Source organism: Salvia splendens, chromosome 9 (assembly GCF_004379255.2).
Source record: "Salvia splendens isolate huo1 chromosome 9, SspV2, whole genome shotgun sequence".
Lineage (NCBI taxonomy): Eukaryota > Viridiplantae > Streptophyta > Magnoliopsida > Lamiales > Lamiaceae > Salvia > Salvia splendens.
This window is the reverse complement of record NC_056040.1, coordinates 3,270,816-3,294,964: the sequence shown is the minus strand read 5'-3', so window position 1 is coordinate 3,294,964 and position 24,149 is coordinate 3,270,816. Positions and strand designations below refer to the sequence as shown.

The 24,149-nt window shown below is 38.6% G+C and overlaps 2 protein-coding genes and 1 pseudogene across 2 annotated transcripts; all 3 read left to right on the top strand.

The window, feature by feature from the left end:
- Nucleotides 1–858: 858 nt before the first annotated feature.
- LOC121747423 lies at nt 859–5,295 on the top strand (annotated as a pseudogene).
- Nucleotides 5,296–6,006: 711 nt separating this feature from the next.
- On the top strand, nt 6,007–8,340 carry LOC121749039. The gene is made up of 2 exons (XM_042143655.1): nt 6,007–6,239; nt 6,454–8,340. The coding sequence occupies exons 1-2, from the start codon at nt 6,129–6,131 to the stop codon at nt 8,329–8,331; spliced, it is 1,989 nt and encodes a 662-aa protein (XP_041999589.1). The 5' UTR covers nt 6,007–6,128; the 3' UTR covers nt 8,332–8,340.
- A 10,890-nt stretch (nt 8,341–19,230) lies between these two features.
- On the top strand, nt 19,231–21,543 carry LOC121748494 (calmodulin-binding protein 60 B-like). Its single transcript, XM_042142888.1, has 6 exons — nt 19,231–19,265; nt 19,334–19,389; nt 19,462–19,892; nt 19,964–20,124; nt 20,784–20,981; nt 21,059–21,543. The coding sequence occupies exons 1-6, from the start codon at nt 19,242–19,244 to the stop codon at nt 21,434–21,436; spliced, it is 1,248 nt and encodes a 415-aa protein (XP_041998822.1). The 5' UTR covers nt 19,231–19,241; the 3' UTR covers nt 21,437–21,543.
- The last annotated feature ends 2,606 nt before the right edge of the window (nt 21,544–24,149 follow it).

The following is a 24,149-nucleotide window of genomic DNA, read 5'->3' as shown; positions in this document are numbered from 1 at the left end:
ACAATTTTTACAAATAATATAAAATAGTAGTACAAGATTAGGATTATTGTCAACATTTATTCATGATAGTAGTGTCAAATTTTAATCATACGGTTAAAAATTTTGTACTAGTGCATATTGATGTCAAATTTTAATCACGGAATTGTTTTCAAAATAATTATAATATCACAATTTCGATAGATACTAATTTTTATAAGGTGTCGATTTTTTACGAATTAATCAATTATTTGCTTCTTAATATATTTCTGTAAAAAAAGAAAAAAAAAACAAAATCCGACTCCATTAAGAGCATCTCCAATGGCGGACGTCCGGTCGGACGTGCGCGACGGGCGACCGGGACGTCCGCCATTATGTCAGGGGAGGTCGGATACGGACGTCCCGTGAGGACATCGGGTGTCCTCGGACGTCGGCGCGACGGGCGGGCGGACGTCCGCCATTGTGGCGTGGGTCGGACGTCCGATTTTTAATTTTTTTTTAATTTTTTGTAAACTCTATATATACGGCTCGTTGAATTTTATTTCATTCGCGTTGTTAATTTTTTTAAATGAAGTTGTTAATTTTTCCCGTTCGTATTCGGGTTGAAATTTTATTTCCGTAAACGTAAATTGTTTTATTTGTGAATTTGTGATTTTTTTATTGCGGGAAGTCCTAGTGGGAAGGGCGATGGGAAGGGCGGATTGTGAAGGGGATGTCCTAGTGACGTGGCAGTGGGATGGGAAGTCCTAGTGACGTGGCGGGAGGTGTCTTCGGGATGTCCTAGTGGATGTACGAGTGAGACATCCGCCCACTGGAGATGCTCTAAAAACCTCGTCATTTTAAAAGCCAAAAATAGTTTTTCCTGGAAAAAGAGAGATGAAACTCAAAACCAAACAAAACTCGGCAGGTGTAAAAACTAAAAAGCCTATCACAACGCCTTGAATCCCCCAAATTCATTCCAATTGCAATTTGGAAGTCCCTTTTGCTCAAATACTATTGTGGCCTTCCGATTTATGCGCAAACGGATAATCTATGTTGCTTGGAAAGAGATGCGCATCGTTTCTCATATTTATGCTGATTTTTTTCCACATTTTACTCCCAAATCTCTTCCTCAAAGTCAGACCCTTATGCTGCTAAGAAGAAGCGGCTGAGCCCAAAAGTCCGCCAGATGTAATTTTCTAATTCAATCTTCCACACTGTTTCTTGAGATTGGGATTACAATACTAGAACCGATCGCTCTGGAAATAGCAATTAATCCAGCTGATTGTTAGTTAAACTGATTCATGTCTTGTTTGGGGAGTTTTTTAGTTTTTGATTTCGGGCTTTATGTTTGTAATTTGTTTTGCTGGTTTTGATATGTGATGATGCGTGTTTGCTTTTGGATTTGATCACTTGCTATATGTTAGTAATTGATTAATTGGGCGTTGATTTGCTCAGTTTTAGATAGGGCATTTGGAGGTAATAGATTTTCAGTTTGCTTGGGGTGTTTGAGAAAGGGGAAATGATGATTTTGTTGTCATGAATTTGTTAGATTCATAAATTTTGTATTTCGAGCACTAAGCACCGATGGACTTCCCGTGTGATTGTATGTTTATGAGAGGCACTCGTAGAGATGGACCTGCACCTTCACTATTTTCATAACGACCGAATCACCCCATATAGTTCGATATCCAGATTCTCAATTTAGTAGAAGTACTAAGTATTGAGAATAGAATAGAATGACACCTTTAGTTTTCCGATGCATGACATGTAAAGCTTTTTTAGTATGTAAGGTATATTTCTGGCCTTGTTTACTTCAATGCATATATAGTTTAGTGGATATGTGGTAGGATATAATAAAAAAGGAGACATGTATCCTTTGTTACTTTGACGTATTGAGAAGAAGAGAAGGACAACTACCAACCATATCCCACATAGATATTCTTCATTTAGTCATCTATTTGAAGTGAAGGAAAGTAACCATTGGATGGGGTTGGATTTTAGTAGTCAATCCTTATCCACTAAGGTAAACAAGGCTTTATGATATTGGAACATGCTTAGGGAACAAAGTAAGTTTTCTGAGCCTGAAATTGGTTTGAGAACAGATACCTAATCAAACTGGCGTTTCGCAGAAGTCTGTATTGTGTAGTGTATACTCACTCATCTCATCTCCATGACAGGTTTTACCATGCCTATGACAACTATATGACGTATGCTTTTCCGGTTAGTCTTTGATTATATGATTATTACAGATCCTGTGAGATTACTCTACCATTCAGCATGGCTCAAAAATTCAATTCAGATGACTTGTTGTCAGCATGATGAATTGAAGCCTCTGACAAAATCTTTCACGAATTCTCTAAGTGAGCTTGGAAATCTGAAGGTAAGTATTATAGGTGGAGAAGTATATAATATAATAAATTAAAGTCCTATTAACACTAAATTATTTCTGAGTTTTAGCTTGAACATCTGCCACAAGAATATAATGGTTCAGCACTTACCCTCATTGAATCTCAGTCCAAGTTCGATGTGCACCTTTAACTTATCTGGCTTTAAAGTTTAAACCAATTCTGGTTATCTCGCCCTGGTATCATTTTAGTGGTGACATCATATTGCCCTCAAAATGGTTCTGATGTCCTCTTTTACTTTCAGCCTTGTAATTCTGGGAAACAATACCGAGTTTGAGAAGGGAGTTCTTTGGTTATCTGAGAATCTTACATTTGATGTTGATGCCAGGGCCCAGGATAAACCTCTTTGAGGTAATGAATTAATTTTTCGGTTTTGTATTTGAAGAATGAAGATAATCTTGATCTTACTGATTAAAACCTTTCCTGTTGAGGTGTTTTCTTGTTGTACAACTGTTATTATTGAATTTTAGTGGCTCTATCTAATATGATCATGGCACACTGTATTTCCATCATTGATTGTGCTTTTGGGAGTTTTAATCATATTCTTTGCCTTTGCTTGATATCATGTAGTGCAACATAAGAGTACTTGGAGGACTTGTGTCTGCTCATATTCTTGCAACTGATTCTACGAACAGGTTAACTAAAGGAACTTATAGTAATCAACTTCTTGTCCTCGCTGAGGAGCTAGGAAGACGTTTTTTACCTGCATTTGATACCCCCACTGGACTGCCTTACGCATGGATCAACTTGAAGGTAACTGCTTGAATTATGCATTAAATAGCTGAATACTAACTTTAGTGTATGTAATGAAATTGTGAACCTTAACCTCAAGACAGTAACTTTGAGTTTAAGTGCATGAAACATGAAATGTAAACGGTTGAAATTACATTTTGTTTTTTTGAACATAAGAAGGTTCTCTAGTGTAGTTTTGATATTACTTATAGCATGATTACAGATTAGTATATACTATATATATATATAGATATATATATTGCACACTTGCACTTATATTGTTTCTCATATTGTATACGAACAAAATTGTGTGTGCAGCACGGTGTGATGGAGAACGAGATAACAGAAACAAGCACATCTGGTTGTGGTATGAACTCCCTCAGAGAAAACTTTCAATTTGGTGCTTATACGATATCGTGTAGATGCTAATTTCCTTTGTTTGGTACTAGGTTCTCTAATTCTTGAAATGGGAGCACTGTCACGTTTAACCGGTGACCCAAGATTTGAGTCTGCTGCTTTACGTGCTCTGCGCAAGTTATGGAGCATGAGGAGCTCTTTAAATCTCGTGGGAACAACACTTGATGTAGAAACTGGGGAATGGATAGAGTTTTCTTCTGGAATTGGAGCTGGTATGGTTCTTTGCAGCCAATATTCGGACTACCTCAGAACACACATCACCTTTAACAGTAGCTATTGCATAATGTCAAGTAATCAAAGCATCATTCTTTACGCATTTCTAAACCACTTTCTTGTCCTTCAAGGTGTTGATTCATTCTACGAGTATCTAGTCAAAGCTCACATTTTATTCGGAAGGGATGAATTCTGGAGGATGTTTCAGCCTGGTTACACTGCTGTGCAAAAATATTTTCGACATGGTCCTTGGTAAACCCTTCAGTCCAAAAGTGTTTATTCCGCACATATCTGCTTCACATTTCTTCGTTGTTTGAGGTTTGAAATTTCCCCTTCCTCTAATCTGCAATCACCTGAATGAATAAAAGAAAGTCTGAAAGGGTTCTCTTCCTACTTATTCTTTTCCCATCTTTGGGATGATATTTTTCTCTTTATTCTTCAATATTTCACCCTTGTACGTTTCGTACCCCCACCAACTTTTAAGGTTGGTATGGCGGTTATCTTGCTATCATTTCTGTCCCTTTATTGTTTATTAGGCAGAGATATTTTGCTATATTATGCTTTAAAGAAGTTTTACTAAGTATTTACCTGTCACTAGGTACCATGAAGCTGATATGAGGACAGGAAGAGCAACGTACTGGCAACTTACAAGCCTACAAGCATTTTGGCCTGGCCTTCAGGTATATATCAGCAAATCGTAGATTCGTAGGATTTCCTCACCAATTTGAATGTGGAAGTTTATTCTTGATTTTTGATATCTAGTTGTTTGTCCTTGAGAGTAGGAGATGTTTATCTTTATCTTTCATTGGACTTATATATGTAAATATGGCCCAGAAAGAACGCTCATACAATGTGAGCAGAATTTTGTGTAAAATGATCAGACATGCCATTTGAGATGGGCTTGAATCCCGAGATTTGACACGTGTGATGGATGTTCCGCCATCAGATTGTCTCACAGAAGTGTTTTGTGTTTGGTTATAAAGTTTGGTTGAATGCAGGGAGTCCACAGCTGAACCTTTGGGTGCAGATGTAAAACCAACACTGTCCACTAATCACAAGATCTGAAACGGTTCTCAACTTATTTGCAGAGCGAGGAGCGCCGCAAACGAGCCAGTGCAATGTCACAACGGATATGTCCAGCAACATCGCCAAACTGCAGGCACGACCACGAGCAGCTCGAAAGTGTTTGTCACATCCCAGACACTCGTGCTGATTACTGATGACAACTGTGGTGTCGATTCTATGTCGTGCAGGCGAAGATCGTGCAGCATGGCTGGCTACTACGGTCTGTGGCTCTCGTGAGAGTGCCCCGCAACAAATTCTTTTGTTTTGTGACAGGAAATAACAGACCCCCGTTTCTGGGAACCACAGGCTTAAACTCACTCACACAAACATTAGTAGGGAAAAGGAAAAAAGCAAGACTAAACACATGTATCTCAATTCTCACACATATTGTAGCATATAACTGTATCATATATTATTTGTAGATGACGGTGCTTCAAAAAAGTTATTGATTACCAAACACTGAGGTATTGATTCTTACAGATGAAGTTTGTATTTGTTGAAATTATAGTCCATTTGTCTCTAAAGGATAGTCTTGTAGATTTTTATTATTATCTGTTTATAATAAATTTTCTTTCTAATAAGGTGCATCTTATTTTTCACTACCAACATACCAACACTTTTCTTTGTCTCTTTTATTTTATTAATTTTGCATTAAAGCATGTCTTCCATAACTAAGATTATTTTTTTTAACAGGAGTAATATTATACTTTTCGTTCCATATCCCACAAAATAGTCCATTTTTATTTTTTGTAATGAGCTAGACAACAAATTTATTCTTTATTAATAATATTCTAATCATTTTTTGGGATCTATTTCCTATTTTATCAATTATGAATTTTATCAACAAAAGTGTATTTTTATAGTACTACCACACTTATCTAATTTTGGGAGTTCTAGGACAATCATCAGTTACTAATAAAATAGACTGTACTAATTGACAGAACAAAAATACAAGATATAAATAGGGGATGCAATGGCGTGTTGCTTATAAATTGACGTTACTAGATTTAGGAGTATAGAAATAAGATTAATCGAGCATGGGCAATTGTTTCAAAGATTTGCTACCAATATAATGGAAGTAGCAATTAATTACTCGTGTGGGGGATTTGTAATGCTTGGGAGTTTAAAGGTCGATGAAGCATCATCGTCCCTATTAATAAGGTTGTAACAGCCTCTCTTTCTTTTTCTGGTTTTAATGCAAACCAAAAAAAAACACCACAGAAAGAGACAACCATTACGTTTCAACACTCCCTTCTCCACCACCACGGCCACCACCACCTCCTCCGTCGTGAATGGTGTGAAGAGAATAATCGTGACCGAATCGGGAGGTGAGTGATCATGGCGGACATAGTGAAGCAGATCCTCACGAAGCCGATCCAATACGCAGATGAGGTGATCAAGCTCGCGGATCAGGCTAATTTCATGAAAAGCGACTGCAGCGAGATCAAGGTGAGCATCGACAGATCCTCCCATTCTCCGCCTTTATATATTGAGAGATTTCAGAAAAACAGATAAAATTCACTTTACCTTTCTGAATTTGGGATTAAATTCGCTGTTTATTACAAATTTTCAGATATATACGGTATAAAATTATACCAAATGCACCTTCTCAAATATAGAAAAATTTTCTTTATATAATGAAATCCTGGCTACGTCCTTGAAGGTGAGAACGGAGAAGCTTGCGGTCCTCCTCCGCCAGGCTGCCCGCGCGAGTGGCGACCTCTACGAGCGCCCCACGCGCCGCATCATCGAGGACACAGAGCAGGTCCTCGACAAGGCCCTCACCCTCGTCTTCAAGTGCCGCTCCAACGGCCTCCGCCGCATCTTCATCATCGCCCCCGCCGCTGCCTTCAAGAAGGTCCACCAGCAGCTTGACAACTCCATCGGCGACGTCTCCTGGCTCCTCCGCGTCTCCGCCCCTGCAGACGACCGTGATGACGAGTACCTCGGCCTCCCCCCCATCGCTGCCAACGAGCCCATTTTATGCCTCATTTGGGAGCAGATCGCCATCCTCTGCTCCGGCAGTTTGGATGACCGCGCTGACGCCGCTGCTTCTCTAGTCTCCCTCGCCCGCGACAACGACCGCTACGGCAGCCTGATTATCGAGGAGAGCGGCGTGGTGCCGCTGCTGAAGCTGCTCAAGGAAGGCCAGATGGAAGGGCAGGAACACGCGGCTCGTGCGATCGGGTTGCTCGGGAGGGATCCGGAGAGCGTGGAGATCATCGTCAACGCCGGCGTGTGTCAGGTAGTGGCGAAGATTTTAAAAGAAGGCCACATGAAGGTGCAGATTGTGGTGGCGTGGGCGCTGTCGGAGCTCGCCGCGAACCACCGGAAATGTCAGGATCCTTTCGCACAGCACAACGTCATCCGCCTCCTCGTCAGCCACCTCGCCTTCGAAACTATCCCCGAGCACAGCAAATACGCCATCGCCACCAACAAACAATCGATCCACTCGCTTGTAATGGCGAATTCAAACCCTAACCCTAACCCTAACCCTAACCATAAAAGCAACGAAACAGATGAAAAGCATCACGGCGTCGCCGATCACCCCATGGACAATCAAATGCCTAGCCAAATGCACAATATCGTCACCAACACCTTGGCTATGAAATCCACAATGTTGCCGGTGCCGCACAAATCCGCGGCATCTCCATCTCCGATCAGCCACTCCGACCTCGGGGAAAAAAGCGGAAAATCGAATAAACAACAGAGTCACCAGTTCATCAAACAAAACAAAGGCCATGGATTACCAGGATCCAGCATCAAACGCAGAGAATTCGAAGATCCGGCTACTAAAGCAGAGATGAAAGCGATGGCAGCCAGAGCCCTACGCTACCTCTGCGCAGGAAACGTATCCGTATGCAAAAGCATAACAGAGTCACGCGCTCTGCTCTGTCTCGCCGTACTCCTAGAAAAGGGGGAAACCGAAGTGAAATACAATTCCGCCATGGCATTGATGGAAATCACCTCCGTGGCCGAGCAGGACTCAGATCTGAGGCGATCGGCGTTCAAGCCAACTGCTCCGGTGGCGAGAGCGGTGGTGGATCAGTTCCTCCGAATCGTTGAAAAGGCAGATTGCGAGCTCCTAATCCCTAGCATAATGTCAATTGGAAACCTAGCGAGAACGTTCAGGGCAACGGAGACGAGATTCATACCGGCATTGGTGAATCTGCTCGACGACAGGGAGCCGGAGGTGAGCTGCGAGGCGGCGGCGGCGCTGAACAAGTTCGTGTGCTCGGAGAATTTCCTGCACGAGACGCACAGCAAGGCGATCATCAATAGCGGAGGGCATAGGCATCTGATCCCGCTGATCTACTTCGGGGAGCAGATGGTGCAGATTCCGTCGTTCATACTGCTGTGCTATCTAGCGATGCACGTGCCGGATAGCGAGACGTTGGCGCAGGAAGACGTGTTGATAGCGCTGGAGTGGTCGACGAAGCAGCAGCATCTGATGCAGGATGAGGGCATTGTAACGCTCGTTTATGAAGCGAAGAAGAGATTCGAGCTCTATCAATCTAGAGTCTCCAAACAGTACCACTGAATTTATGTATATATCTCGGTGTTTCGATTTGATGGATCATATAAGATTAATCTAATGGACTAATGGTGTATTCACTTGGTCTCAACTCTCAAACTTAATCTCAAGCAACTTTCATATAAGCAGGTGCTGAAATCTTTTATAAAAAACAAAAAAAGCTAATAATAATACTAAAAATTTCAATTCAAATATAATGTCTCTACAATTTTATGAGGCTCTAAATGATAATTGTTTTCGACGAGAAGCCATTTCTTGAACTGTCGAAGAATGGCCTCATTTTCAATTTTATTAAAAATTTCCCTCTCAGTATATACAATTAAGATATCATTCATCCAACCGTCTCTCATTCTGTTTCTGCAATGTGTAATCTACTACTTGTATAAGAAATAAGAAACTACATTAAGAAAATATTTATATCAAATTCATGCCACAACTACATATTTTTATATATCAAATTGTAATAATTCAAAAACTTTTATTATCTCAATTCTCAAAAGTTAATTAGGTTTTTTCCCATTCAAGCAACACAGTTAAAATCATAAACAAATAATTTCAAATTCCATGTCATTAATTCAAAATAAAAAATTAAATCACAATTAAAGATCAAACCTTTAATTTTTCTGCAAGTACAGTCTAAACAGTGTATTATGCATAGATTTTAGTAGGAGAACTCTGATATGATTTTGATTTTGCGGCTGCTGACCTGCTGTAATTTGCACACCCCTCTGATATGAGTTAGTAAGAGAAGAAAATTAATTGTATTATAAATTTGGGCTTCAATGTTCAAGTAAAGCTATTTTAGTTTTTCAATTATTATCATATATTAAAGGCCCAAGTTTTATAGTCCAATACATTATAATTAATGACCCACTTAGAAGCCCAATTTCATCAATGTCGTCTTCTCCAAATTGGGGATTTGCTCGCAGACTCGCAGAAATTCAGGCCATTCGAAGCCGGGGCGGAAATCCAGCGGGGCGCGGCTGCATGGGGGGGGGGGTATGGGTCCGGTTCCGGCCAAGCCCCCGCTGGAGCGGTGGCTTGGCCGCCGGTGTCTCCGTCCCTGCTCGAGCATGATTTATCACTTGACAACTTCCGACAAATTCAATCTCGTATAATCTTGAATTAATTTAATCTCGAGTAACCAAACTGTTCCAGTATCAATATGTAGTGTTTGTACTTTTAATCTAGCATGATCATATGATTGGTGCACTTCTGTATCGGCGATAGTCCGGATTTGCCGCTTGCATAGCATCTGAACCGGAAGTACTAGTACCTGGCCTCTAACGCCGACACGATATGCAGAAAGAGCGGTCGGTGCATTCTAAGTAGAATACAGGTTCTATTTTTAAATACTTCCTCTATTCTATAAAAATAGGAATATTTTTCTTTTCCGTGCATCTAATAAAAATAGCACAGTTTTATTTATGGAAAGTTCTCCCAATTTATTACTCATATACGTCTATATTTATACAACTTATAGCACTAGAGTCCAACATTAAACACTAGTAATATTGTGGGTTTCCACTATCTACTAACACCATTTTAACTACTCTTCTCCCCCTCTCTCTTATTTTATGAATTATGTATTAAATCTCGTGTGATTCCAAATATTTCTATTTTTATTGGACGAATAGAGTATTAATTTGATTTATTTGATTTTCCGCCGCATCTAATCGTGCAAGTTAGAATTAACAATAACAAAATAAAACAAATCATTTGTGTGGAGCAAAAAAAAAACAAACAAACATATAGGATATTACAATTCGGCCGAAACTAACATAATTTCGACAATTGAAGAATTAAATCATATAGTAGAAGTTAAAGTACGTAGTCCGAGGCCACCAAAGAAGAGTACATAAATAGGAAATTGAAAGTTGTTTTGTAGGCTATACATGAGTATATCATTTTTAATTAAGTCAATTTACAATTGATTATTAGATTCCATTTATTCCTATATTAATTATACAAGACATGTTACATGTGTTCAACCGGAAAACTTATACAGCGATGATTATTTTAACGTAGATTTTATCACCCTTACCAGGAAAACCAACAATCATCAAATAATACTAGATAAATAGTGTGTTACGAGGGTCATGCACGTTTATATAGATGGGATAGTATCTTCAAATCATACTCTAGAAATAGTGTGCTACGAGGGATATCCATGATTATATAGTAGTAGATTAAATGAGATCTTCATATGGATAGGCAAGACAAGAGATAAAATTTGTCATCGATTTATGTCGCTCTGATACCATATTAAAAATGGACCACTAACAAGGGCAGCTCTCGCCTTGTGGCTCATGAGGCAAATCCCATCCCCACAATTTCTTCATTTTAATACATTTATTACAAATTTTCAAATATATACTCATAAACTTATACAAAATGCCCTTCTCCAATATATACAAATTTTCTATATATAATTTTGTCCTCCCGCAACGAAATCCTGACTCCGCCCTTGCCACTAACCACTTAAAAGGTCTCATAAAAAGAATGATTATAATCCACACTTATTTAATTAGATATGTTCTATTACTTTCGTCAAATCCATAATATAGGATACAAATAGCTCCTCCACCAAAGCAAGGCTTTTATCTACATTTCGCAAAGAAGGCTTCTTCGTCATTTCTCTTGCCCTCCGGAGACGGTTTTGGCAGCTGAGGTTTTTAACAACGGAGACTATCTGTTACTAATCCGCTGTTAATCAGATTTAGCAACGGAATTAAGGCATTTAGTAGCAGAAATGTCCGCTGCTAATCAACGAATTTTTTGTAGTGCTATGCGGACTCAAAGGCCAAAATACCTTAAGATTACGCCTAATTAATAGGCGATTATATTTTGTTTTATTTAAGTAATTTAGATATTTCTTGATTTATGTTTTTATTGAGCTGAGCTTAAAAGGCTCCGTCTGAGTTTCTTTGATGGTTCTCTCTCAAGTAGATTAGGAGGTCGAACCGCTTAGGTTAGGTATGAATCCATACGAAATCTAATATCGAGTATCAAAAGTACTTTCTCCGTCTGTGAAAAAATGTCTTTATGTGTTGCCATTTTGGGATGTCCGTGATTCAAAGTATCATTTACTTTGTTGGAAACTATTGGAGCAAGATCATACAAGAATTTGTAAGTCACAAATTGATATGAAAACGATTCAAGAACACGAAGATATAAGTGATTCGGCGTAAGCCTACGTCCACTGACAGAATGAGAAGGAATTCATTGATGATCAACTATAGTTACAATGAAGAAGAACACTCTCATATCGAATATAAACGGGAACTATGAACACTCATTTTCTCTCCCTCAATCTCACTCGAAACACGACTGGTTTCGAGAGCACATAGCACAGATTGCAATTTGTATTCTCTCTAATGAAGTTGTTCTCTCTTGCTGATCTATGCGGCTTGTAGCAATATTTATAGAAAGATTCAAGATCAGTTTCAAGTAACTGCATCTTGCAACCGCTCTTTTCTAATCGTTGCAACTGACTTTTCTGTTGCAAACGTCCAACCGCCACCCTTGATCAAGTTACTTCATCACTGAATCCCCTTGATCAAGTTTCTTGAATTATTGGAGTGTTTTATCAGCTCAAAATATCCTAACAATCCTCCACCTTTTGAGATGACTCAAACATTTTCCTTCTCTCTTCTATGACCTCTGTCTGGCCACTCCATCCTTGATCATCTTCCCTTTAAATGTACTAAGTTCATATAACCTTTGAACTTGTTGATCTCATTGTCTGCAACATTATTGCTCAGCGCCAATCTTGAATATTCTTGTCAGTATACAATTATTCTGACTCCGAGAATCATCCCCAGATTCTCCTCCATCACTTCCTTGATCAACTACAACGCCTCCACCGGACGATAAAACCTCCACCTCACCTGAATCTTCCCTGTTCAGAATTGGAGTTGCTGATCCCTAGAGATATCACACATCTCTTTAGTGATCTTTGAATTTCTGCCAAGATTGGTTTGCTCGCAATCCTTCCTTGTAGTCTTTGGTCTCGAAATTCCCAATAGCTCAAAACCACCACGTCACCTTTCTCCGCCGGCAACTTGATGCTCTATTCCGACGATGTAGGCTCCGCCGCTGAACTCACCATCTTGAATTGCAGCCAGTAAACCTCTTTACTGATGTAAGTGACGCATGGGCCATTGTAGACCCGAGCCGCGGCTATGTCTAGTGTTGTCTTCGCAACCAGAGACGCCCATGCCGAGGCAGAGCAGACCATTGGCTGATGCACCGACCATGTGGCGGTCTGTGTTCTCGTACCCCTTGTTTCCTCCATCGATGATTGTATGGCCAGGCTCCATGTTGGCGAATATTGTCTGATCAACCGACACACGTGCCTCACTGCCACGCCTTCCTCCGCGACATAACGTCATCACCTTTGTATTCTGCGACGCTATTTGCAGCATCTCCTCTGTTCCTCTGTCAGAAAATCTTCGCTGCTTCCGAATTGAATTTCTTTATCTCCTTTCTTATTGTAGCCATGATCATGCGCCTTTCGTTCTTGGAAACTCCATTTCCCACAGACGGCGCCACTTGTTGGAAACGATTGGAGCAAGATCATACAAGAATTTATAACTCACAAATTGATATGAAAATGATTCAAGAACACGAAGATATAAGTGGTTCGGCGTAAGCCTACGTCCACTGACAGAATGAGAAGGAATTCATTGATGATCAACTATAGTTACAATGAAGAATAACACTCTCATATCGAATACAAACGGGAACTATGACCACTCATTTTCTCTCCCTCAACCTCACTCGAAACACGACCTGGTTTCGAGAGCACATAGCACAGATTGCAATTTGTATTCTCTCTGATGAAGTTGTTCTCTCTTGCTGATCTATGCGGCTTGTAGCAATATTTATAGAAAGATTCAAGATCAGTTTCAAGTAACTGCATCTTGCAACCGCTCTTTTCTAATCGTTCCAACTGACTTTTCTGTTGCAAACTTCCAACCGCCACCCTTGATCAAGTTACTTCATAACTGAATACCCTTGATCAAGTTTCTTGAATTGTTGGAGTGTTTTATCAGCTCAAAATATCCTAACATACTTTTTCAATTTTAAATAAGTGGACCCCATCATTCAACTAAATCATTACAATCACATTTTACTATAAAATCCATATATAAAAGTGGGTTCACATTCTACTATAACTCATTTTTCAATTTTTCTTTACAAAGTCAAACGGTTCCTTAAAATCCATGCTGAATCAAAATTAGCTCGAGACTATAAATTTATTACGCAGATCCGATGCACAAGACAGGAGTGGTCTTCAACATTCTAGGAGACGTGCTAGGATTATGTTCAGGAAGCCACTACTCTCAGAAAAGCCTAAGGCATATTGACTAGCCTTTCTTACTAAATCAAGATGTAGTAAATAACAGGTTGATGCATGCTGCTGAGGAACTGTTGGCATCTGCTTACCATAACTGGAAGAAGGTGAAGGTCTTTGAAGATCTCAATTTTCTGCATCAGCATTTATATGACAAAACTGAAAATTCTCAGGAGGGGGCGGCCATGGCATATTCCGCAGATTCTCCCCTGCTAGATCCACCGCTGACTGAATTGGTGGGAAAATTTTACTCCTGCTGTCCCCGGCCTCCTAAATCCACCGCAGACTGAAACTGAATTGGTGGGGAATATGTTGTTGGATCCATGGATGATGGAATAGACGGTATATATGATGCTGCGATGCAATACCTTCACCCCTGGCCTGGCAGTCTGAGCCTCTTTGAAGGGTTGATGAGTTAGTGGAATGGTGATGAACCTCCGTGTTGATTTGCTTCTTCAATTGGATCAATCAAGTACAGTTTGATTGAAAAACAGGAGAGTGAGTGAGATCTAGTCTCTTTTGATCAAATAAGCGAGGAGCTTCTTCAACTTGTTAGTTAGTGATATTGAGCCCCTTCTCTTCTTTGTCTTCCTCGTGATTTGATTGTAAGCTGATGATAGGTTCTTGTATCCTATCGAAGATTAAGGGCACACGTTGCAAATAAAGATAAAACTCAGGCGCAACCCTAGCAGGGTTTTGAGAAAAGAAGATGTTCTTGAGAAAAAAATCAAGAAGAAAACCTAAAAAGATATACGTATATCTAAAATGCCAAAAATAAGGAAAATAAATATTGCCGAAGCTATCTGTACTTGGAAGAGTAATCCTTAAATCTCCTAGGCCTCCTTGTCATTATACTATACCTATTTGATATCATGAAATTTGGCTTACAGCAGAATCATTTTAAACAACCAACTCGTTTTGGGAAAATTTTACTCGGGCCACTAAGAGTTTCAGAATTCCTATATATTGAAATTCTATGTAGCCTTTTAAACCATTGACAAATAATTAACGTAATTTATTTATCATTCTCTTCTTTCAAATTCATGGTACAAATCCTATTCAAGTGGGGGTTCTCGACGAGAATAGTGTCATTACATCTTCAACACCAGTAATTGATTTATAAGTTGAATAGTTTTTTCAAAATTAAGTAAGAGAAAAGGTGGACAAAAATTGCAAAAACATAAAGCGTAAAAAAATCAACATTATATATGCAATATTTAACGGTTTTCTTGGTAATATTCAAAAGACAGTTTCTGTTATGGTAGTTGCCCACAAGTCAATCATAACCTGTAACATCACTGAAAAGATACTTCTAATCATCCAATACCGGATTTTTGCTATTAAATAATCACAACCGCACAAGTACATTTCATCCTAAATTTAAGAGCACGCGTTGTTGAGAGCGTGAAATAATCACTCGTTGTGTCCTTTTTTAAAAATAATTTATCTTAATTTTTTTGTTGTAATCACTAGTTAAGTCGTATATGACGGTGTTATTCCTCACATCTAATATTTTATTCATTAAATAAAATTAAAAATAAACAAATTTATAAAATAATGGGTTGTGAAGGACAACACTCTCTCTGTGCACTCCTCCACAGCAGGGGATCACAGCTATATATGACTTTAATGAATATTGTAAAGACATGTAAATTAACTTATCCAAGATTTATATGCTGAACATGAAACAAATCTCAAACTCTTTATCTACGTTTCCACTTTTTAACCAAGTTAAAGAGACATTGGCTAAAAGACATGATTGAACAATAAATCAGGCCGGAATTATAATTCAATGTAAAAAGCACCATAGAAAAAGATCATATATTAATACTAATCCATAGAATCCAAAAGTAATTCACATCTTTCACAAATTAGGAGCAACGTAAGAGTTTAGTTACACATCCACAACCAATAAAGAACCATAAAACTCATGAAATTGATGTGTAGATAGTAGCAAATCTCCTTAGGGATGATGGAAGTTGAATGATTGCACCTCCAATCTTCCTCTCTTCCTTTCTCCTCTCTTTTCCCCTCCTTTCTCGTCTGGAATATCTAAAAATCCCCACAAACTGCTCCAGAAACCAATTTGAAGACTAAATTTGGCAGTTTCCAACCTGGGCGTTTTTTATGCCAAACCGGGCGTTTCTACTGGACCCGGGCGTTTTCGCCGGGTTTGCACTGCTCCGCGCAGTCTTCGTCAAATGATCATAACTTCTTCATCCGAGCTCCGATTGAGGCGTACAAGGTACCCACGCGAAACTATTTCAAAGACGAAGATAACGGTGATAAGATAAAAGAATTTGGACATTGTCTTAATAGGCAACGAACACTTTGAATCAGACCCCACCGCTTTGGCTCATTGTAGTCACTCCACATGTACATCTATCAACTAATATATAATAATCAAACTTAAATAATTAATTGAAAGATGATTTTAATATAAAAAATAGAAGAAATCTTGAAATAGAATTAGCATCATTTGATTCACATCACATGGAAAAAAAGTTAGTTTTAAAATGGACAATTGTTATCTATTGTATTTTTTAAAACTGTTTTTTCTGAAAATTTTTATCCTTTCTTAGTCAAAATAAAACAAATTATTAGTAGATAATACAGAACTTAAAAGATCACAGTTCCACTATAAAGCTAAAACATTCAGATGTACAACAGTTTTATGTAACAAAGAAAGATAAAAAGAATTACAAAATGTAACTTCAAAGTTTTTAGTTTGCAGGCAACATATATGCAACTTTATCATTTTAAATTTAGTCTATTGACAATTAATTATAAGTTTTGCCTTTACTATTTATATAAACAACTTACGTGCATGTGTTTATGATAGGGTCCTCGATTAAGCAAATCTCGCCGAAGATCATCTCCAATATCTTAGCGTATCTTTTATTTTAGTTATCTTTAGTTATTCTCCATATCTTTTGTAATCTTTTATTTTAATTATGTTTCTTGATTAGCAAGACATATGTTAGGGTTTAGAATTCTATCGTATTTTCATTCATTGAAAAATAAAGTTAATTACTTATTCTCATTTTGGTTCTGGCGGAAATCGCCCTAGCACTTCAACTAGGGTTTATCTCGTTCTTCTTCTCACTACAAACGTTCGTGCTCTAATTCGATAGAACTAGGTTAACTGGTGCTTCCATTGATTACTCTTCTCCCACCATAATCAATTTCTCTCAAATTCACGTTCACTATTGAAACCCTAGCTTTTGTAGCTTGAACACCATAAACAAACGTCGAGACCACTCTCTCTCTCCTCGTTCTTCTTCTCACTACAAACGTTCGTGCTCTAATTCGATAGAACTAGGTTCTATCAGTTTAATAATCACTAGATCACATGTGAGAGAATGGCAGGGAACTAGATTTTCTTGTAACTATATTTTTATGCTTGAGAATATTCGTCTCTTTCTTTTACTTATATTCATTAAATAAGGACAATATTAATTCAGGTAAATTGCTTTTGCGGCTGATTTTGATCACTTAGAATTAAGAAGCTTCTGCGAAGCTCCCTTGTCATTTCTGTTATAATCAAATTCCAATCTTTTGACTTTATAAACTATAAACACAATCGTAATCCTAACTAGATTTTGCATTTATAATCATTTCATGATTTTGCCATAGTTGGCACATTTATGTTGTAGGAAATGAGGTGGCTATTCCTAGGAAAGTGCAATCTAGCTAGATTATAAAAATGATGCGATAAAACGAACGACAACAGAAAACAAACCATTTTGATTTTGGCCAAATGTGGAACGATGTCGGTGCTACACGTCGACAAGAAAAAAAATTGTCAGACAATGATTTCGAAGTTGAAGATGATGTTGTTGTTAGTCAGTTGGTAGCCGCTATTCTTTACTAAATAAAGAACCACTATTGAAAATAGATGATGATATATAAGTTATGAAATAACTAATACATTTAAAAAATCCTACTCAATAGTTATTTATTAGAGATTGTGGTTTGAATACCAAGATATGAGTAGTATTTTTAAAAATAAACTTCATAATCATCCTTTATACATGTTGGACAAAAATAAATATAAGAAAAAAATTATATACAATCAAGATGGAATATTGTATTCATGTGGGTTTAGTTGACTCATGCACAAGATTACGTGCATAAATCGGGAAATATATTATTGTTAATGATAATTACATTAAAAATATTAATTATATAAGGAGAGCATCTGATAGGCCGGGCCTAGGTTTACAAAATGGCTCAAATGGAGCCCACTTCAACTATTGAGCCCAGCCCAAGACCGCTCCGTTTCACTGATGGGCCGGGCCTAGGACAGTCCGGCCCGGTTGACAACTCTAATTCAGATGCTCAATAGTTTATGAACCAAAGAGAGATTAAAAAATTACTCAAAAAAGGAACTTGAAAGTTATTTCTAGTTTTCAGGCTATGCATGAACCTATATGATGGAGTATTTAATTTAGTGTATTTGCAATGGATAATTAGATTGCCTTTATTATTTATACTACTATACAAGTAGCATGTATTTTAATATAGTAGATCACATGGGAATAAAGGGCGGAGAACTGGATTTTGTTGTATTTATATTATTATGCTTGAGAATATTCATCTCTTTATGGTAGGAGTACTATTTTTATTCACTTAAAAGGTCAATATTCAGGTTGCTCTTGCTGCCCTGCACAAGCTAAACTCATTTTGACTTATAGTTAAGAAGCTGCTGCGAAGCTCTGCTCAATTGTCATTTCTTTTACAACAAATTCCAAAATTTGACTTTCACACAACCGTCACCGATCATCACCATAATCAGATTGCAGTTGTAATCATTTCTTGATTTTGCCATATTTTGGCACATTTCTTTTGCAGGAAATGAGGCGTTTATTTCTGGGAAAGTGCAAAATCTGGATTTGGCCAAACGTGGTAAGATTTCGGCGCTACCGCACACCACACGCTGTGGCTACTATTTATTGAAACAAAAATTATAACTTTATATGCAGAAAAGTTTCATGCTATTCTAATTCTGATTATAATAAAATTGCTGTTGGTTTGATAGCGCTATATTTTTCTATAACATCCTAGTTCTGGCTGTTGTTTGGTATTTGTACTTATGATTCGTGTTATTTCTATATTTTGAGGTGTTAAATAAATTCACTAAATAAGTGAGTTAATTATTTTACATTGAAAATATAACCCTGATAACTAACTCAAATTACATCAACTCTTCACTCATATTTTATACTTTACTAGGTTATTTTCGAAGTACTTATTTAATTTATTTAACATACCACATTACCAATCACTAATGTCAATCTATTCATATAAAATTAAATAACATAAATAGTAACTAAGGTACTAATTCTAGTTGAGAGCTAAATATGTTGAGCTGAAGCATAGCGTCTCCTCCTTCATAGTCAATATTTCACACCAACAAGCTCCTGTGCTGTGATTGTGTTGCTTGTTCCAATCCACTATTCCTGGACCCCACACGCTTTTGACTCGGATCCACAGCTTTATATATCCGCTTTATGATCTCTTCTGAAATAACAAAAAAGGTTTGATTTTCATACGAATGGAAGATCAATATATGAAAATTGTAAGTACATAAACAATCTGAATTGTGTGTTTATATATCGATCATTTGTCTTAATCACTGCTGCTCAGGTGGAAGAGGAATTGGAGCTTGCCAAAAGAAGGATAGATGCCAGAATGAAGAGTAGGTGAGAGGAAATACTGTAAAAAAAAATTCTTGATCAAGATTCATTACTCAATATGCTTTATCTGATTTTCAGCTGTCCGAAAGATGCGAGCATGATGAAGGTGGAGTTTAGGAACAGGATTGTTCGAATGATCTTGACCGGAGAGGAGATCAAAGGAGAAGGAGAAGTTCCTATTGAGGTTGCTCTTGTTGATGATGTGACAGGAGATGTTGTAGTTGATGAACCAGAGGCCACTGCGAAAGTCGAATTCTATCTTCTCAATGTTTGTGGAGCTGAAGAATTGATAGTCCCTCAAGGGGAAGGTAAACTGCCTATTCTTGCAGGTAATGTACCTCTGCAGCTACACAGAGGAGTTGCTAAAATCAACAACCTCAAGATCAGAAACTACGCCACCAAGATTAAGCCACCGGTTTTCAAGCTAGGCGCGAGGGTTGTTGGTGCTTCTGTTCGTGTCAAGGAAGCCAAGACAGAGGCCTTCACCCTCAAAGATTTTCGCATCAAATGTAACTTTTCTTGATTCTTATTCATACATGGTTAGTGACTAATGACACATATTTTTTTTTATCATCTTCAGATTTCAAGAAGCACAAGAATCCATCTCTATCTGATGAAGTATCGCGATTGGTGTTTATTCGCAGAGGTGGTAAGATCAACGGACGCCTTCAAGACAACAATATCCACACCGTGGAGGATTTTCTGATTCGACTTCTCATAGATCCACAAAGCCTCAAGAGTGTAACTTTTTCTCTTTTTCTTTGATGTTATTAAACTAGTTGATATAAATAACTCATCATATATGATGAGTTATTTGTTCAGTAATCTCCAAATCCATCCTTCCTCACCAGATGCCAAATCAATCACCTCCATCGAACTAAGAACGTTCTCCTAATCTTCAAAGGTTAGATATGAAGCTTTGAAGTCCAGAGTTGATCTTGCCTTTCTTCCACTAGGCTTGATTATTTGCAAAAAGGGCTTGAAATAGGCAGGGGCAGAGCCAGGAAATTGTACAAGAGGGGCAAAGAATTGCATATTTTCTCAACAGCCCGTATAACTTTTCTTTTGCTTTTTCTCTATAAGTTCCAGAGCTTTGGTCTTTAACACTCAATGACTTTTTGTTTTCTTTTTCAGGTTTTATTAAATATTACTCCTAATTACATGTCAATATTACTCCTAATTACATGTCTGACGGCAATAAAGGTTTTTCTATTAAAATACTAAGGGGGCAAAAGTAATACTATAAAATACACATATTATAGTGATATTATCTATATATATTTGTATAAATGGATAACTCAGGTGGGGCAATTGCCTCATGTATATATACACTAGATCCGCCCTTGGAAATAGGTATGTATATATATGTGTGTATAACTTAGTTTGTTGGTTTATTGTAGATTGTGAAGACCCAAGCAAAGAAGTGGAAGGCCATTGTCAACAATGCTCAAGCCTGCCTAGTCAGCGAAAGGGTGTACTGTTACATAGACCCGAAGCAGAAGACAGGTGTAGTCTTCAACATTCTAGGAGGCGTGCAAGGATTATGTTCGGGCAGCCACTACTACTCTCAGACAAGCACGCTGTCTGAAAAACATAAGGCATATTTCATATAATCTGACCTTTTTCCCCCTTGCTCCCTATTTTGAGCACATTTACTAAATCTGTTGAATAACAGGTTGATGCTGAGAAACTGTTAGCCTCTGCTTACCAAAACTGGAACGAGGTGAAGGCCTTCGATGATCAGAATTCTCTCCAGCAGCATTTAGATGAGAGAACTGAAATGGTGGGGGAAGATGTTGGATCCATGGATGATGAAATAGACGTTGTGTATGATGCTGCGATGCAAAGCCCTCACGACTGGCCCTGGAGTCCGAGCCTCTTTGAAGGCTTGAGGAGCGAGTCTAATGGTGATGAGCCTCGGATGGTTGTTGGTAGTGGCAATTCACCAAGAATGTGGAGAAAAGTGGTGTGTGTATCCAAATGGTTGTCTCTGAGGAGAAGAGTGGCCTTGTTGCATCTCACCCCGACTCCAAAGAAGCAGAGGATCGTTTAACGACACGTTTTGTATATACGAGGCTCGCTATGTTCAGTGGTTTTTGAGCCTTGTACTGAGCTGCCCGGTGAAAACTTGTGAGCAGGACGAGTAACATTTAAACACCAGATTTTTTCTTCTTTTAGGTGAATATAGGATTTATGCTCCCAGATAAACAAACCTCCCCAATTGCAAGAATATGATAGGAGCACAATATAATATCACCTAATGTGGACGAATCAATGATATGATAATCAGAAGCGATAATAGAAAATATCAACACCAAGATTTTACGTGGAAAATTCTCTTCAATGTGAAGAGATAAAAACCACGAGACCCATCGGTCTACCAATCCACTATCACCAAGGAGAGAATACAACCAAGAAGTTTACAATGATATCTAATCCTTAACAACACAACAAAGGCACTAGATAATCAATACAACTTCAAAATAGATTAAATAAACATCTCAAGAAACTGCAGTCACGTTCAGAAATTTATAACTAAAGATCTAACCGTTCAAATTCAATTTACTTCGCTCAGAATGAAGAACCACGAGTCTTCTATCTCCAGTTAAAATTTCAAGTCGATCGAACAACGTTTGGACCTCCGATCAAGACAAAACCCGAGGCTGCACAGTGCAGAAACTTGGAGAACACTCTTTTCCCCTTCTTTCCTTCTACACGTTTTTCTCTCTCTCTTCTCTCAATTGTGGCGGCTCCTACACTATTGGTAGGTATTTATAAGTTCTCCATTGACCTATTTAAGTAAATAAATAGGCCAATAATATATGGGTCTTTTTTCACAAGTTGGGAGCCCTAACCCAAACATGAGTTTATCTCATGTTCGTGTCGACTGCGTTCCCGATGTGGTCTCGGTTTGAGGGGAGGTTTGTTGGGTTACAAACTCATCCCATATCGGATGAGTGAGGAAAGTTGGAAGGTGTATATAATTCATGTCCTACCCCAATTAGTTTGACGTCTTTTGGAAGTGATCCAAAAATAAATCCGTGCGGGTTTGACCCAAAGCGGACAATATCAAACTAATGTTGCAGTCGACTGACCTAACATTTGGTAAAGCCGAGTCTGGGGAACTTTAAGCCTAGTTTCCCAGACTCGGCTTTAAGTTTGAAGTTTAATGAATATCTGAGCAATACAAGCCGAGTATTATTTATTTTAGATGCGTACGGTCGTTTTTCGTGTTTTTTTCTTGTATTCTGATGAATCCGCGAATTTCTGATGTTAGTAAATGCAGGAAAATGCAGATCACGACACAGAGAATTTACGTGGTTCGATTTACTGAGGTAAATCTACGTCCACGGGAAGAAAAGAGGGCAGAGTTGTATTGCTTGATCTGTTTTCTACAGCTTACAATACAAACTTGCTATATGATCTTTTTATGTCTAGAGAGCTCTTAGAACTTAACCCTATCTATCTGATCTGGGTTATATTTATACATTGAACCAAGATCGTGGCATGCAGCCATTTACTAGGTAGTGGATGTCGTGGAGATCGTGGCGATCTTGCATGGGTCCACTATCCTGCATGAGTTAATGACTGCTTGACACCACTAAATAGATCGTGGGTGTAGTGGAGGTGGAAATCCTGCATGAGTCCACTATCTCCTAGTTCGGTCGGATACTGAGACCGAACTGCTGAATTATTGCCGAGCAGCTTTTGCCGATCTGAGAGTAGAGCTTGATGCCGACCTGAGAGCAGAGTTTGATTGGTTGGCTTTTACCGAGCTGTAGGCTGGGGCCGAACTCTTTGGTTGTGCCGAACTGAACTCTTTAGTCATGCCGGACTGATACTCTTTAGTCATGCCGAACTGATACTCTTTCTTGGGCTTTAGGCTGATGGGCTTTACTGCTGTTGGGCTTGCTTAGTACGTACTCCATCACTACCCCCCCCGGAAAGCGAAGTGAATTACTTCGGCATTCTGGATAAAGGTACGGGGTAAGTTGATGTTTGTCCTCGGTCTTATGAAGTGAACTCTTCTTTGACCGGACTCGTCTTTGGTCTGATGAAATAAACATCTTTGACCGGACTCGTCTTTGGTCTGATGAAATAAACATCTTTGACCGGACTCGTCTTTGGTCTGATGAAATAAACATCTTTGACCGGACTCGTCTTTGGTCTGATGAAATAAACATCTTTGACCGGACTCGTCTTTGGGTTGATGAAATAAACATCTTTGACCGGACTCGTCTTTGGGTTGATGAAATAAACATCTTTGACCGGACTCGTCTTTGGTCTGATGAAATAAACATCTTTGACCGGACTCGTCTTTGGTCTGATGAAATAAACATCTTTGACCGGACTAAGCTTGTGTCCTAATTTGGCGAGTCTTATCGCTCGGATCGGACTTTCCGTTGTCCTAATTTGGGGATCGGACTTTCCCTTGTCCTAATTCGGCGAGTTTTATCGCGTGGATCGGACTTTCCCTTGTCCTAATTCAGGCAAGTTTTATCGCGAGAATCGGACTTTCGTTGCAGTTCGTTTCAGACGAAGTGCTTGATTCTTAAGCTGAATTGCGGTCTTGTATCCTCTTTAGAAGCTTGGACTTCACAATCGTTGGCTTATTGCAGTTCGTTTCAGACGAACTGCTTGTTTAAGCTGAATTGTGGTCTTGTATCCTCTTTAGAAGCTTTGACTCACAATCGTTGGCTTGTATATGTTCTAAGAAGGGGATCAGCCTTCGAAGAACAAGATACCTCAGTAACATTTGTAAGAGA

Excerpts from the sequence above, each read along its gene's own strand:
- LOC121748494 (XM_042142888.1), top strand. The coding sequence starts at position 19,242 with ATGGAAGATCAATATATGAAAATT. Across the intron at positions 19,893-19,963 it reads CAAAGATTTTCGCATCAAAT|ATTTCAAGAAGCACAAGAAT; the intron begins GTAACTTTTCTT and ends TATCATCTTCAG. Across the intron at positions 20,125-20,783 it reads ATCCACAAAGCCTCAAGAGT|ATTGTGAAGACCCAAGCAAA; the intron begins GTAACTTTTTCT and ends GGTTTATTGTAG.
- LOC121749039 (XM_042143655.1), top strand. The coding sequence starts at position 6,129 with ATGGCGGACATAGTGAAGCAGATCCTCACGAAGCCGATCCAATACGCA. Across the intron at positions 6,240-6,453 it reads GCGACTGCAGCGAGATCAAG|GTGAGAACGGAGAAGCTTGC; the intron begins GTGAGCATCGAC and ends ACGTCCTTGAAG.